At 41.0% G+C, this 17,079-nt stretch overlaps 1 protein-coding gene across 13 annotated transcripts in view; it reads right to left on the bottom strand.

Moving 5' to 3' along the window:
• LOC125454694 (girdin-like) overlaps positions 1 to 17,079 on the bottom strand; it is a 322,453-nt gene that overhangs the window by 37,515 nt on the left and 267,859 nt on the right. For all 13 annotated transcript variants that reach the window (XM_048535750.1, XM_048535754.1, XM_048535755.1 and 10 more), the window contains one exon: positions 15,588 to 15,785. In XM_048535750.1, the coding sequence (XP_048391707.1) occupies positions 15,588 to 15,785 (198 nt within the window). The remainder of the gene's footprint in view (positions 1 to 15,587; positions 15,786 to 17,079) is intronic.

Here is a 17,079-nt window from a genome sequence, read left to right as displayed (position 1 = left end):
TTTTGAATTTTTATGTGAACTTGTGTTGAAGTGGTCCTGTGGTGCAACGGATAGCATTTGTAATATGACCAAACAAGTACATTGTCGAACTGCAAATCCTTCCCAAAGCTATGACAGGCAGTAGTACGAGGACTAGGACTGTCTCCTTGTCATCTATGCTTGATACACAGTACAGCCTTTAAGCTTACAGGCTGGTGAACTGTTTCTGGGAATCAAGCCACAGAAACAGACAGAAGCAGAAGTTTTGTCTGCCTCCAAAGTCCATTTTGATTTTCCAAGACAAGATCATTTCACAACATTGTACACATCTCAAATATTTGGTTAACTGAGCTTTCTCACCAATTTCGTTTTCTGCCTAACCTTCTGAAATATCAAGTATCTTGAATACTTATTTCCCAGATCTTGTTCGCTGTAATGGTTATTATGTCATACCAAGTTATTTCTACTTGTGCCATCAATTCACCTTGCATGACAAGTGACATGTACATTTAATAAAGAACTGTTACTTCTGTCTCCTTACCAGTTTTCCTTGTTCAGACATTATGGGCTCATGTGAGAAAATAAAAAATAGGAGGGGGCCGCCACTTGGCCCTGCAAGCTTACCCCTCCATTCAACAAGAGCATGATCGAGCTGCACCAGACCTCATTCAACTTTTGTGCCAGCTCACTGAAATTTCAAAAACCTATCTCCTCTTAAAAACGTTGTGATCTAACCTGCACAACTCTGGGGTGGAGAATTCCAGATATCTTAGCTGTAAATTAGTATCCCTTTATTCTATGGGGAACTATGTCCCCTAATTCAAGATTATCCCACTAGAATAGAATCCTTGCAGTGTAGAAGCAGGCTATTCGGCCCATCAAGTTCACACCATCCATCTGAAGAGCATCCCACCCAGACCTACCCCATCCCTGCATTTCCCACCCAAGATACTATGGACATTTTAGCATAGCTAATCCACCTAACCTGCACATCTTTGGACTGTGGGAGGAAACCCATGCAGACACAAGCAGGGATGCACAAACTCCACACAGACAAGTCACTCGAGGCTGGAATCAAACCTGGATCCTGGCGCAGTGAGGCAGCAGTGCTAACCACTGAGCCTCTACGCTACCCTTGAGCCATGGAACATCATTTCAATATCTAACCGTCAAGGCCCCCCTCAGAATCTTGTATGATTCAATACAATCCACATTCTAACAAATAAAGGCCAAACCTGCTTAGCAGTTCTTGCTAAGTCAACCCCTTCATCTCAGGGATCACTTTTAGAACAGCCTCTAATGTCAGTATGTCCTTTTTAAAATTACAGGGATCAAAACTGGACACAGTACCCAACAGCTTGTACAGTTGTAACAAGACCTTGATGCTTTTAAACTCCAACCATCTCACAATAAGGGTCAAAATTCTATTTGCCTTCTTAATTACCTCCTACACCTGCATGTATTTTGTGTTTCAAGTACACGAACACCCAGATCCTTCATCACTGCGCATATTTTTGGAATCTCTGTTCATTTATGTAATATTTTGCTTTATTCTTCCTACAGAAGTACATGTCCCCACACTTTCCTACTAAACTCCATCTGGCAACTTTCTGCTTACTCACCCAACCTATCTGTATTCCCCTGCAGATTCCCTCATGTCTTCATCACAATACACCTATATTTATTATTGGTAATAAATTTGGATAAATTACACTCTATCCCTCCTTCAAATTATTTATATATGGGAAATTATTGAAGTCCTAGGGCTAATCTTTGAGGCACTCCACTAGTTATTTATCTTCACGTGAAAAAAAAACTCAATCCTGATTCTCTTTCTTCTGTGTTAACCAATCCTCAGTCCAAGCTAATACATTGTGCTCCAACACTAAGTTCCCATTTTGTGCAATAATCTTTCACACGGCACCTTATTGAATGCCTTTTAGAAATCCAGATACACTATATCTACGGGTTCCACTGTATCAACTCTGCTTGCTATATCCCTCAGTGAACACGGAGAAATTTGTTAACATGATTTCCCTTGAATAATGCAAAGCTTCATTTCCTATAGCTTTCTTAATAACAGACTCTCGTATTTCACAATGGTTAGCACTGCTCCCTCACAGTGCCAGGGACTCAAGTTTGATTCTGGCCATGGGCAACTACGTGGAGTTTCCACATTCTCCCAATGTCTGCGTGGGTTTCTGCCAAGTGCTCTGGTTTCCTCCCATAGCCCAAAGATGTGCAGATTGGGCGGACTGGCTATGCTAAATTGTCCTGTGGTGTGCAGGCTGGGTGTAGGTTAACTATGGTAACTGTGAGGTTACGTTGAGAGGGTGGGATGCTCTTTGGAGGGCTCGTACAGACTTGCTGAGCTAAATAGCCTCTATTTGCACTGTTGTGATTCTATGACAGATGATAGGCTAATTGGTCTATAATGTCCTACCTACTGTCTTCTCTTCATAATTGAATGGGGTTTTGAAATCTGCTGGAGCCCTTCTGGCATTCATCGAGCTGTGAAATATTTTGACCAATGCCTCCACTATTTCGGCAGACATTCCCTTTAAAACCGTTATATGCAGTCCACGAGGTACTGGCAACCTATTTGCCTTTAATTCCATTAGTTTGTCAAATACTTTATTATTTGGCATAGGGAATATTACAACATTTTTCCTCCCATGAGCACCTTGCCTATCTGTTACCTTTGGGATGTTTATAGTGTCCTCCTCTATGAAGGCTGATGAAAAATATTGGTATAAATTATTTGCTACTTCTCTGTTCCCTATGATCAACTTCCCAGTTGCATGCTGTAAAGGTGGGGCCATTAGTCTAGTTAGTCTCTTTATACCTTTTGAAAGTCTTGCTGTTTTCTTTGGCGATTTACTTTCATAATCAACCTCCTCCCTCTTTATTAGCTTTTCCATCATCCACTACTGCTTCCTTAAAAAAAATCCCAAACCTCTTGGGGCAGCATGGTGGCTCAGTGCTTAGCACTGCAGCCTCAAGGCACTAGGGACCTGGGTTCAATTTCAGCCTTAGGTAACTGCCTGTGCAGAGTTTGCACATTCTCCCAGTGTCTGCGTGCGCTTCCTCCGGGTGCTCCAGTTACCTCCCACAGTCCAAAGATGTGCAGGCTAGGTAGATTGGCCATGCTAAATTGCCCATGGTATTCAGGGTGTGTGGGTTATAGGGGGATGGGTCTGGGTGGGATGCTCCAAGGGTCGGTGTGGGCTTCTTGGGCCAAAAGGCCTGTTTCCACGCTGTATGGATTCTATGATTCTCTAGCCTATCACTACTTTGATGCTTCGTATGCTTTAAGTTTTGAATGGATAGTCTCTTTGACTGCCTATTAACCACAGGTGGTCCATGATTCTCAGTGAATCCTTATTTCTGAGCATTATGAAATATCTGCTTAAATGTCTGCCACTGCTCATCTGCATACTTTTCCTTAGTCTATTTTCCCAGCCTGCTAAGTTGGGGCTGCTGGTTTGAGATCCAAGTTGGTGTTTCCTTCATAATAAAAAAATGTGAGGCTGGATGAACACAGCAGGCCCAGCAGCATCTCAGGAGCACAAAAGCTGACGTTTCGGGCCTAGACCCTTCATCAGTGAGGGGGATGGGGTGAGGGTTCTGGAATAAATAGGGAGAAGAGGGGGAGGCGGACCGAAGATGGAGAGAAAAGAAGATAGGTGGAGAGGAGAGTATAGGTGGGGAGGTAGGGAGGGGATAGGTCAGTCCAGGGAAGATGGACAGGTCAAGGAGGTGGGATGAGGTTAGTAGGTAGGAGATGGAGGTGCGGCTTGGGGTGGGAGGAAGGGATGGGTGAGAGGAAGAACAGGTTAGGGAGACAGAGACAGGTTGGACTGGTTTTGGGATGCAGTGGGTGGAGGGGAAGAGCTGGGCTGGTTGTGTGGTGCAGTGGGGGGAGAGGACGAACTGGGCTGGTTTTGGGATGCGGTGGGGGAAGGGGAGATTTTGAAACTGGTGAAGTCCACATTGATACCATTGGGCTGCAGGGTTCCCAAGCGGAATATGAGTTGCTGTTCCTGCAACCTTCGGGTGGCATCATTGTGGCACTGCAGGAGGCCCATGATGGGCATGTCATCTAAAGAATGGGATGGGGAGTGGAAATGGTTTGCGACTGGGAGGTGCAGTTGTTTATTGCGAACCAAGTGGAGGTGTTCTGCAAAGCGGTCCCCAAGCCTCCGCTTGGTTTCCCCAATGTAGAGGAAGCCACACCGGGTACAGTGGATGCAGTATACCACATTGGCAGATGTGCAGGTGAACCTCTGCTTAATGTGGAAAGTCATCTTGGGGCCTGGGATAGGGGTGAGGGAGGAGGTGTGGGGGCAAGTGTAGCATTTCCTGTGGTTGCAGGGAAAGGTGCCGGGTGCGGTGGGGTTGGAGGGCAGTGTGGAGCGAACAAGGGAGTCACGGAGAGAGTGGTCTCTCCAGAAAGCAGACAGGGGTGGGGATGGAAAAATGTCTTGGGTGGTGGGGTCAGATTGTAGATGGCGGAAGTGTCGGAGGATGATGCGTTGTATCCGGAGGTTGGTGGGGTGGTGTGTGAGAACGAGGGGGATCCTCTTTGGGCGGTTGTGGTGGGGGCAGGGTGTGAGGGATGTGTTGCGGGAAATGCGGGAGATGCGGTCAAGGGCGTTCTCGATCACTGTGGGGGGCAAGTTGCGGTCCTTGAAGAACTTGAACATCTGCGATGTGTGGGAGTGGAATGCCTCATCGTGGGAGCAGATGCGGCGGAGGCGGAGGAATTGGGAATAGGGGATGGAATTTTTGCAGGAGGGTGGGTGGGAGGAGGTGTATTCTAGGTAGCTGTGGGAGTCGGTGGGCTTCAAATGGACATCAGTTACAAGCTGGTTGCCTGAGATGGAGACTGAGCGATCCAGGAAGGTGAGGGATGTGCTGGAGATGGCCCAGTTGAACTGAAGGTTGGGGTGGAAGGTGTTGGTGAAGTGGATGAACTGTTCGAGCTCCTCTGGGGAGCAAGAGGTGGCGCTGATACAGTCATCAATGTACCGGAGGAAGAGGTGGGGTTTGGGGCCTGTGTAGGTGTGGAAGAGGGACTGTTCCACGTAACCTACAAAGAGGCAGGCATAGCTGGGGCCCATGCGGGTACCCATGGCCGCCCCCTTAGTCTGTAGGAAGTGGGAGGAATCGAAAGAGAAGTTGTTGAGGGTGAGGACGAGTTTGGCTAGGCGGATGAGGGTGTCGGTGGAGGGGGACTGGTCGGGCCTGCGGGACAGGAAGAAGCGGAGGGCCTTGCGGCCATCTGCATGCGGAATGGAGGTGTATAGGGACTGGACCTCCTTCAAATTGCTTTTGAAATTCTACAATGACACAATTGCTACCCCTAGAAGATCCTTAACTAAGACATCTCTTGCTAAATCCTACCCCACTACACATTACTAGACTTCAAAGAGCCTGTTCCCATATAGGTTTCTGCAACATACTGCTCTAAGAAGCAATCCTGAAACTTGCCTTCTATATTACTCTTGCCAATCTGACATGTCTAGTGAATATGCAGTTTAAAATCGACCATGATAATTGCCCTTCATATATGCATTCACTAAATTTTGTCCTATAGTGAGGTAACTCTGTGGAGATACAAAGGACTCCCAACCGTGGCCTCTTTTCGCTGCCACTCCTCATTTTTACCCTGATTCCACATCATCATATTGCACCTTTATCACTACTCACCATCACAGTGACACCTTCCTTTGCCAAACAAAAAAGGTATCACCTCCTTTTTCTTTTTTTTCCTATTCTAATCAATACTATTGAATATTGAGTTCCCAGTCTTAGTCACCCCACGACCATATCTTCATTTTAGCTATTAAGACATATTTATTTACTTCTATTTGTGCCACAAATTCATCTATTTTATTGTAGATTCTACGTGAATTTTAAATAAAGTACCATAAACTTTGACTGTTTAGCAATATTCTTGTCGCTGATTAATTTCTGCTTCATACTTTTGCATGTACTTTTTTTGTCATAATTTGTTTATCGTTTGCTTCTTCACTATCCTGTACCTCTGTTCGTTTCTTTTTGAATTGAGAATTCATTTCAATTCAACCCTCTCCACCTGCAAAATAATCAGTGTAAAATCTTTCCACAATGCTAGTTATACAATTCACCAGGACACTAGTCCCCCAGTATGGTTCAAGCGAAGTTTGTCCCAACAGAACAGGTCTCTCTTACCTCAGCGCTGGTGGTGGTGTCCATGGAACAGAACCTATTTCTCCGTGAGCCACACATCAATCTCTCTAATCTTATTGACCCTATGCCCACTTATCTTACTTCAGGTAGTAATTTGGGGATTATTGCCTTTGTGGCTTTGCTTTTCAATTCATCTGTGCTGCTCATAATCCCTCAACATAACTTCTTTCCTCGTCCTACCTATGTTGTTGGGACCTATGCAAAGTATGATAACAAGATCCTTCCCGTCACACTCCAAATTCGTCTTGAACCTGAAAGAAATATTTTGGCCCTTGGCAGCCTTTAGGGCTCTGTTTTTACTGCAGAAGACAGTATCTATTCCCTTCACTATGCTATCTTCCATTATTACCACATTACTCTTTTCTGCTGCCACTTGAATGGTATTCTGGACCATTTTGTGGTCTGTTCACTCATCTTCTCTGTAGTCTGTTCCCTTGTCCACACCAGGTACAAGAACCTTGTACCTAACGGATGAGGCCGTTGGCTGAGGTTCCTCTGAAGCTTGATTCTGAACCCCCAAATCTGCCACATTCACAGTTTCATCTACCTATCCCTGACCATGGACCAAATCTGACGTAATTAATCACAGAATCCCTACAGTGTGGAAACAGGCCATTCGACCCAACAAGTCCACACCGCCCCTCCGAAGAGCATTCCCCTACCCCTGCATTTCCAATGTCTAACCCACTTAACCTACACATCCCTGAGCGGTATGGGCAATTTAGCAAGGCCAATCCACCTAGCCTGCACCTCTTTGGACTGTGGGAGGAAACCGGAGCACCTGCAGGAAACCCACACAGGCACAGGGAGAATGTGCAAAGTCCACACAGTCACCTGATCTGACGTAATTAATCCGACTGCCTCCTGAAACAGTATCCAGGTAAGTATCTTACTTCCCTGATATGTCACAGTGTCTCTAACTCGGACTCCAAGTCATCAACGCTCAGTCAATGTTTCTCCAATGGCCAATCCTTGCTGCAGATGTGGTCACCATGATTTGCACTGGCTCATTATAGTATAGCTGTGGCACATCATCTGCTGAGTCATCTCTATTCAATTCAATTAATTCATTTTTATGCTAAATATTTTAAGGGTGAAGTTCTTAACTGTATATTTAGCTGTAATAACACTTCCTGATTTAAACAAATTTCCCAACTGAAAAACTGGGGTGAAATACCCAGCAATCACCTATTTGTTTTACTGTGATATGACTTGAACTTTTGCAGGAAGAAACAATTTGAAGGAGCTCTCTGCCGCTGGTTTTTATCTCCTGCCATCACTGCCCATCACTTTATAAAGGTACTGACTCTGTTCTCCCACCTGCTCTTTCTGAAGCTGCTGCTCTCAGCTCCCCCTGGCTCTTTCAGAAGCACAGGCTCCTCCTCTCCCTTGTTCAGCCTGCTTCAGTGATGCTGATTCAATGCACACTCCTACAAGTCAATTACACAGCATTTCCGACTTGTTGCAGACTCCTCCCGATCAGATGTACTTGGCATATTCTGTTCCTTTCTATCACATTCAGGTTATCATTGCCCACATTTCCAGCATGCACTACTGCCTCTTCTTTTCAGCAGGTATTAGGGAAGACAAATCAAATGTTGGCTTTCATTTCAAAGGGAATGGAGTTTAAAAATAGGGAGGTTTTGCTAAAACAATAAAATAGCACTAGTCAGACCACAGCTTGAATACAGAACAGTTTTGGGCACCTTAGCGAAGGAAAGATATAATGATATTGGAGGCAGTCCAGAGCAAGTTAATTAGGCTATATCCGTACTAGATATGGAGGGACTAATTTATGAGGACAGGTTGAGTGGATTGGGCGTGTACTTACTGGAATATAGAAGAATAAGAGGTGATCTTATTGAAATGGACATGATCCGTAGGAAACCTGACTAGATGAAGAAAAGTTCTTTTACCTTATGGAGAGTATACGACTAGAAAAGAGTTTGCACATTTAAGACAAAGATCAGGATTAATTTCTTCTCTCAGAAGGTAGCAAATCTGTGAAATTCTTTACAATAGAGGAAGTATATTCCAGGCTGAGATACACAGATTTTTAACTAGTAAGGGAATCAAGAATTATGGGGAAAAGGCAGGAAAGTGGAGTTGAGGATTACCGGATCGCCATGATCTGTGTGTCTTTGTGAATGAATCACAAAAGGTTAGCATCCAGGTACAGTAATTAATTAGCAAGGTTAATAGAATGTTTGCATTATTGTGAGGGGAATTAAACACAAAAGTAAATTATATTTCAGTTATACTGGGTAATAGGAAGACTGCATCTGGAGTATTACGCATATTATTGGCCATCTTATTTAAGAAAGAATGTAAATGTGTAGGAAGCAGTTCAGACTAAGTCCTCTGGACTATTATCTAGAAACAGCAAGTTTACCTTGTAAGGAAAGGGTGGGCAGGCCAGGATTGCATCTGCTGGAGTAGAACAATAAGACTTGACTTGATTGAAACATATAAAATTCTGAAGGGTCTAGACAGGGTAGATATAGAGAGGATATTTCCTCTTATGGGAGAATCTAGCACTAGGGATCAATATTTAAAAATGAGGAGTGCCGTTTAAAATAGAGACTAAGTGAAAATCTCTCTCTCACAGGTCATGAGTTTTTGAAACTCTCTTCTGAATAGGTGGTGGAAGGAGAGTTCTTGAATATTTTTAAGGTGGAGGTAGACAGATTCTTGTTAAACAAGGGGCTGAAAGATCATCAGGAATAAGCAAAAATGTGCATTTAAAGTTGCAATTAGATCGGCCATTACCTTGGTAAATAGCTGAGCAGGTTTGAGGAGTAGCCTGTTGTTGCTGTGGACGTTCGTGAGTAAAAGTAGAGCAAGCCTGAGCAGTAGGAGCAGTTCAGAGCTCAAAGGAGAGCCAAGAAATTGATTGAAAGAAAAAATAAAGTTTGGCAGTAAATTTGCAAGGGTCTACAAGAGCTTCTTTTAGTATATAAAGAGGAGGATTAGGGAAGACAAATGTTGACCCATTATAGTCTGAAACCTGAGAATTGATATTAAAGAAACAAGGAAATGGCACAACAATTAAACAACTACTTAAGTTCTGACTTCACAGAAGATGACACAAGTAACTTCCTAGAACTAATAGGGAAGCAGAGCTTTTTTGGCAAGGAAGATCTTAAGGAGGTTAGTATCAATTTAAATAAAATGATGGAGAAATTAACAGGATTGAAAATTGTTAAATCCCCCAGACCTGATCATCTATATTCCAGGATAGTAAAGGAGGTGATCATGGAAATAGCAGCTGCTCCAAACATTCTGTAGATTCTGGAACAGCCCAAATAATTTGGTGGGCCACTTCTGCAATTATTTTAAAAAAGGAGAGTGAAAACAAAGCATTACTGATCAGTTAGCCTAACATCAGAGGTCAGAAAAATCGTAGAGGTAATTATAAAGGATGTGGTAACAGGATACTTAAATAATACTAATGGGAGCAGTGAAAGTTAAAATGAAGTTTTGAAAGGGAAATCGTATTTAACCAATCCACTGAAAGTCTTTGAGGACATAACTAACAACAGAGATGGGTTGGAACTCATGGATGTGGTACATTTGGATATTCAGAAAGCTTTCATAAATTTCCATGTAGAGATTAATGGGAAAAATCAAAGCTCTTGGTATGGGTAGTTATATATTGGTATGGACTAGATTTGAGAGGGGATGAAGACAAAGATTTGGAATAAGCAAGCATTTTTGGAGTGGAAGGCAGTGAAAATTGGGGTATTACAGGGATCAATGCCTTATTCCCAGTTACAATCTCTATCAATGATTTGCGTTATTGAACCAAATACAATATTTCCAAGGGTACTGATGACACAAAATAGGTAGGATTGAGTGTAGTGAGGTGGCTGTAAAGAGCCTTCGAATTGATTCAGTCAAGTTATGTGGGCACTTTGCTCCCTTTAGAATAGTTTATTCAAAATTGGTCCGTGTTCAGGGACAGAAGGGGTAACTCGGGCAAGGCAGGTATGAGGAGGAAACTGAAGAGTCTTGGCTGCTGCAATTGTCCAAATGGTAAGTTATTGCAGTTGTGCAGACGTGAGTGGGGCGAGAGAATGAGCAAACACACCACAGCACTTTTATACAGGGTGCCTTTCAAATGGAGGAAATAAACAGGAATGTAATTAAGGATAAAATACTGTTTTTTGCAGCTATGAGCAGGTGTCCTGAAGGCTGTATTACCTGCCCAGTGGCAGAGTTAAGGACATCTCTTTGGGATTGAAAAAAGCACTTGCAGAGGGTGGAGACAAACTTAATAGTTGTCCACTAGTAACAACTCTATTTCTTGGACAAGAATGGAGACTTTGATTAACTTAAGTGTTAAATTAGAAAGCAGGACCTCAAAGGTAATATTATCTGGATTATTACCTGAGCCATGGGCAAACTGGTATAGGGTTATAAAAGTCAAGGAGTTAAATGCGTAGCTCAAAGATTGGTGTAGGAGGAATGGCTTTCAGTTTGTGGGGCACTGGCACCAGTACTGGAGTAGAAGGGAGCTGTTCTGGGCACGGGGGTGAAGAGTTCACTTGAATTGTGCTGGGACCAGTGTCCTGGCAAATTGAATAGCTACAGCTGTAGACAGGGCTTTGAGGTAATTAGAGGGAAAAGTGGGGCAAGGGACAGAATATACAAACATGAAAAAATAACTGAGGTAAGGTTCGAAAGATGGAAAAAAAGGCAAAACCAATGGCTTTCTAATTGAATGTAACATTTGAAACAAAACAGATGAACTGACCGCACAAATACAAGTTAAGAGATATGATCTTATAAGTCATTATGGGGACCTGTTTGTAAGGAGATCAAACCTGTTTGTAAGGAGATTAAATATTCATGGGTATGTGACTTTTGAAAGGACAGGCAGGAAGAAAAGGGTGGTGGATAGCACTGATGGTATTTGATGAAATAAGCATGATAGCAAGACATGATTTGAATTGTAAGACGTAGAATCAGTGTGAGTGAAGAGAGGAAATAAAGAAGACAGGCAGATAGGTAGGAGTTGTCTCTAGGCTCCCTAACAGTAGCCATATATTGGTACACAGAATAAACAGGAAATAATGAAGACATATAACTAATGGAGCCCATTAATCGCAGGTGACTTTAATCTTGATATAGATTGGGATAGTCAGATTGGCAGAAGAGGCCAGGAGTAAGAATTTGTAGAGTATATTCGGAACAGTTTTCTTGAGCAATGTGTGATAACCAGGGAATTGGGCTACTTTTGATGTGGTGACATGTAATGAGGTAGGTTCAATAAATGGTGTCAGAGTAAAAGATCCCTACCAAAACATTGACCATAACATAATAGAATTTAGCATTCAGTTTGAAAGGGAGGAACTTGGGTTGGAAACAACTCTGCAATTGCCCTTATGTAAACTTAGCAAAGGAATGAAGACAGCACTGGATTTCCAAATGGACTGGAAAAAGGGTTTAGCAGCAAAGATGTTTCAGGAACCATGGCACATGTTTATGAAAATAAAAACAAAAGACATCTTCCAGTGAGGATGAAGAATTCCAAGAAGGGGATAAACCAACCATGGTTAACCAGGGAAGTTAAGGATAGCATCAAACTGAAAGAAAAAAAACATACAATGTGGCAAAGATTAGTCATAAGACAGATGATTGGAAAAGTTTTAACACCCAATAGAAGTGGACTAAAAAAAAACAAAAAAATGAGAAGATAAGTTGAGTGTAAATTTGCAAGAAATAGCATGATGGACAATAACAGCTTCTTTGAAGAGAGAAGCCAAAACGAACACAGTTCCACTCAGAGAATGAGGCAGTGGAAATAATAATGGGGAACAAAGAAGGGGCACAGGCAGTGAAGAAATACTTTGCATCAGTCTTCACACTAGAATAAACTAACAACATTCTAAAATTACTAAACATTCAAGAGACAAAAGGAGAGGAAATAAATACAATAACTATCAGTAGAAGAAAAAGTGTTGCAGAAACTAATGAGGCTAAAGACTGGCATGTCCCTTGGCCCTAACAGGATGTATTCCAAGATTTATAAGGGCAGAGCTACAGAAACAGTGGATGCACAGCTACTAATCAACCAGGAATCATTAGATTCTGGAAAAGCCCCAGAGGATTGCAAAATTGCCAATGTAACATGTTCTTTTTAAAAGGGAAGGAAGGAAATTTTTAATAATGGCAAGATAGACCAGTAAGCTAAACATCAATTATTGGGAAAATGTTAAGAGTAAATTATAAAACAGCAATAGCAGAGCAATTAGAAGTACATAACATGATCAAGCAGTCAGCATGGCTTCGTGAAGGGCAAATCATGCCTGACAAATTTATTAAATTCTTTGAGCAGGTAATGAGCTAGATAAAGGGAGAGCAGTGGATGTAATATATTCGGATTTTCAGAAGATGTTAGACAAGATACCTCACATTAGGCTACTTAATAGGACCCCATGGTGTTGGAGGCAGTATACTGGCATGCATAGAGGATTAGCTAACTGACAAAAGATGAAGTTGGGATAAAGGGTGCATTTTCAGGATGACAATCTGCAACCAGAGGAGCAAAGGGATCAATGCTACAGCCACGATTATTTACAATATGTATTAATGACTTTGATGAGGTGAGTAAATGGACTATAGCCAAGTTTGCAGATGAAACAAAAGTAGGTTGGAACACAATAAGGATGACAAAGAATCTGCAGATCGATACAGGTAGGTTAGGTAAGCAGGCAGAAAACATGGCCAATGGAACAGAATGTGGGGAAATGGCAGGTTATGCAGTCTGGCAGGAAGAACAGAGGAGCTTTACATCATCCAAATGGAGGAGGACTGCAGGGATCTCCAGACCAAAAGGTATTCTGAAGTCCTCATCTGTGAATGACAAAAAGCTAGCATCCAAGTTCAGCAGGTAGTAGCGAAGGCAAATGATCCCAAAATGATTTAGCAGACTTGATAGGCTGAACGGCATATTTCTGTTCCTATATCTATGTTCTTGAGTTGAATGAGTGGACAATGCCTGGTATATACTGTATTACATGGCTAAGTGAAGACAACATGACGTTATCCACTTCTGTAGGTAAAAACAACTGGCACAGTATTACTTAAATAGTGACTGATTGGCAAGTTATGATGTACAAAGGGACTTTGTCGTCCTTGTACACTGAAAGCAAGCATGCAAGTTCAGCAAGCAATTAGGATGGATTTCAGTGCAAGAGAGATCGAGGAAAGGAACAAGTTTTACTGCTGAGTACGTGGACTTGGTGAAACCATACCTTGATTTTTGCGAGCAATTCTGGTCTCCTTACATTACGAAAAATATACTTGCCATAAAAAGAGTTCTACGATGACTCAACAGACTGATTCCTGGGATGGCAGGTTTGTGAAATGAAGAGCCTGTGTTGACTGGGACTCTAGTCAGTGGAGTTTACAAGAATGAGAGGGGGTCTCATTGAAACATATAAAATTCTCTCGGGGCTGGACAGACTGGTTACAGGGATGATAGTCACAGGCGTCATGGTTTCAGAATGTGATAGGCTATTTCAGACTGAGATGAATTGAAATCTCTTCAGTCAAGACGGTGGAGAATGTGTGAAAATTCTCTTCCACAGAAACCTGTAGAGTCCTAGTCACTGACTACATTTAATAAATAGACAGATGGATTTCTACAAGTTTAGAAGTGTTAAGGAGAATGAGGAGAAAACAGGTGTATGGTATTGAGATAGAGAATTGGCAATTATCATGCTACATAGTGGAGTGGGCTTACTGGGTCGAATGGGCTGCTCCTGCTCCTATTTTCTATGTTTCTAAATGTTTCAAGATTTAGAATTTACAAACTGGAGGCTGAACTGCAGACACTGATGCATCAAGGAAGGGGAAAGTTACTTGGATTCTTTGTGTCAGGGGAGCCATACCACCTATTATTGCAGGGAAGGGAAGAGGCAGCAGCGAAGGGTAGTTCAATACTTGCATCCCTGGATGACTTTTTTTCCACACTTTTAGTAATGGAGTCCATTGGCTGATAGTGCTTTAAATGGTTCTGCTTGGTCTCGAGATGAATAGTTAAGCCAATTGCTCAAACGTGTTAACATCTGAGTTCCTTACAGCACAGCATGTATAACAAAAGGAACAATTTTGGTGTGAAAGAGTATTGGCTCTTGTGAGGCATGGGTATTAAAGGTGCTGCAAAGAGTGTGCTTTAGCAAATTAATAGATGTTATTGTAAATTGAAGGTTAAAGATTAAATGAGAACGTGAAAGTAGTAATTGATTTGCAAAGTTTTTTTTTGCCCAGGGTGCACAGTGAATTAAGTTTTCTTGGGAGGCGGACTATGGGTAGATAGCAACGCAAGGAAACAAGAGATTACTTTCTCACTGGTTATATGACAGGAGTTACTACTGCCTGAAACCGGAGAAATATTAAGCAGCCTGAAAGTTGGAAGCTCGCTCAGTGTAATATTTCCTGCATCTAAATCCCCTCACAGGTGCAAAACAAGGTGACCAACACATGAGAAGACATGTACAACGGGCTTCCAGTAACATTATCATCAGAGAACTCTTAAACAAAGACCAAATTATTTTAGGTCTCAAAAATCTCGTTGCTTTTAATACCAAAAAAAATTATCTTGGTTCTTCAGGAACAGAAGAGGGCTCTAGTGCCTGAAAGGACGACAGACAGCTTTAACTGCTTAGAAGATCAGAGTGACAAAACCAGCAGATAGAGCAAATTAGAGAGGGCAAAACAGCAAATCATACGCAGCTAAGAAAAACGTAAAATCTTTCTTTTAATAGATTTTTTGAAATTGGTGCATTTTACATTTGCATTTTTAGACAACTAGATGTAAAAGATAAGCTTAACTTAAAACGGTTAAGAAGGTCAAAATTGAAAGAAAATGCATCTACAAAAATTCTATCTCCTGTTGAACAGGAACAATAAGCATAATATAGACCTATTATTTAATGGCTATGTTTGAGCTTCAGAACCACAAGAAAAATCACCTTGTTTTAAAATAACTTTTTTGGCAATGAAGATTGAAAACTGCTTTGGTGATAGTCAACACATAACTCTACTATTGGTATATTACCGTAGTTCTTAACTGCATGAGAGAATTACAGGACTAATTCTTAACAGATCTTATTTATAAAATAGTCCATCTTTAATAATGATAAAATAAAACAAATAAATACATGCTGTTGGTATATCTGTGGAGCAAATATTCTTCCTTTCCATTAGTCTCAGTGAAGTGTCTTTAATGTATAAACAAATGACTAACTTTGGTAATGCAGCTTTATAATGACCTTTTATACAGCGTTAACTAGGCATACGATGAGTTGTTAATGTTAGATGCAAACAGAATTTAACAATTCTCTTCAAACATTGTCAAACAATACCTTTAGGCTTAAGTCTTTGTTTGGCTCTGAAGCCAGAAGAATTTGCAGCTAGATTGATAGCTGTTGTGGAAAATGCCATGGATCCCAAGTCTGTCCTCCTTTGTCCAGTAGTCACTTCATTAGGTTCCTCCAAATTTTCAGAACTACCTGACCATTGTGCGCCTGCTGAGATCATAGACTGGAGCAGATCATTCATGGCTGGGATGGAAGTGAGAAATAATTTAGTATATTCAACAAACTATACTCTTCCTTGAACATAATCATAAATTCACAACTGTTTTATACAATTCACATCATTTCGAGGCTGTACTGATAAAATCACCCACTTACGAAAAATCTGAGCTGAAAGGCAACTTTGCCAGCAAAACTCTTCAAAATCATTAAAAAGTACGTAATTTATTTACAATAGCATCAAGAAGGAATGTCATGTATTTGATGCTATGAAAAGCACAATTTAAAGGCAAGGACAATGAAGCAAGTTGCTAAAACTAAATTGAGGGGTATGGTAGAAATACACAGAGAATATAAATTAAAGCCCACGCAACAAGTTTCATTGGGCCTAAATGTAAAGTGTTATTAAGTTAGCTATGAGTTTACAACACAGGTAAACTGATAAAAAACATTTAAAAGGAAAATTAATTTGACAATTTATAAAATGCTTTAGATCTTATTATCCTATTTATTCCATTTTCTTTATTCCATTTCCGACACACATCTTGCTCTTTTATATTTATGATATTTTGAGTGTATAAGCTGGTGTTTTAGAATTTTAACAGTATAAAATACTCTATTATTTTCATTTATTAAAATTACACATTAAAAATTCCAAGAAAATATCAGCATTTTTAAATGAACTGGTATTTTGTCAGCTTGAATTTTTAGTTTTGCAATTTTCCTGAAATCTTTTTTAAATTGTGACACTATCACAACCTGTGACTGCCCTGTGCAAAATTCAAAAATTCTCAAATTCCTTGGGAAAAAAAATACAAAAATATTAAAAATGAATGAAACAAGCAAAAAGTTGACTCCATGCCTCTGTTATTCTGCGTTAATATCTTAAAATTAGGCAACCTTTCCTGAACTCTTTTCACTGCCTAGTTAATTCTCCATAACCACAAATCTGAAAGAAAAATAAATCAACTAAGAATGCTACCTCACTTAGGAGGCTTCATACCAATCCTCATCCAGTAACCTGCTCTGAAAATTACACTTCATTTGACAGCTGTTACAAATTCCACCACAACAGCTGAGATAAACCACAATATTCCAAAAGAAACCAATTTGCCTCATTTTCAAATATTAACAGATACCTCACAAAATCCTACGATCCAGATCTACTTTAGCTAAAGGTATATCTGTTCTTCCTTGGGCCATAACCTGTGTACCATGTTTTGCTGAAATCCTTCCATCCACTTTTGAGATATATTATTTACAAATAGACTGAGGCAATACATTTATCCCAAAAGCTACAATTGCATTGATCTGTAACCTT

This window comes from Stegostoma tigrinum, chromosome 9 (genome assembly GCF_030684315.1).
Source record: "Stegostoma tigrinum isolate sSteTig4 chromosome 9, sSteTig4.hap1, whole genome shotgun sequence".
NCBI classification, from domain to species: domain Eukaryota; kingdom Metazoa; phylum Chordata; class Chondrichthyes; order Orectolobiformes; family Stegostomatidae; genus Stegostoma; species Stegostoma tigrinum.
This window is presented reverse-complemented; position numbering and strand designations above follow the sequence as displayed.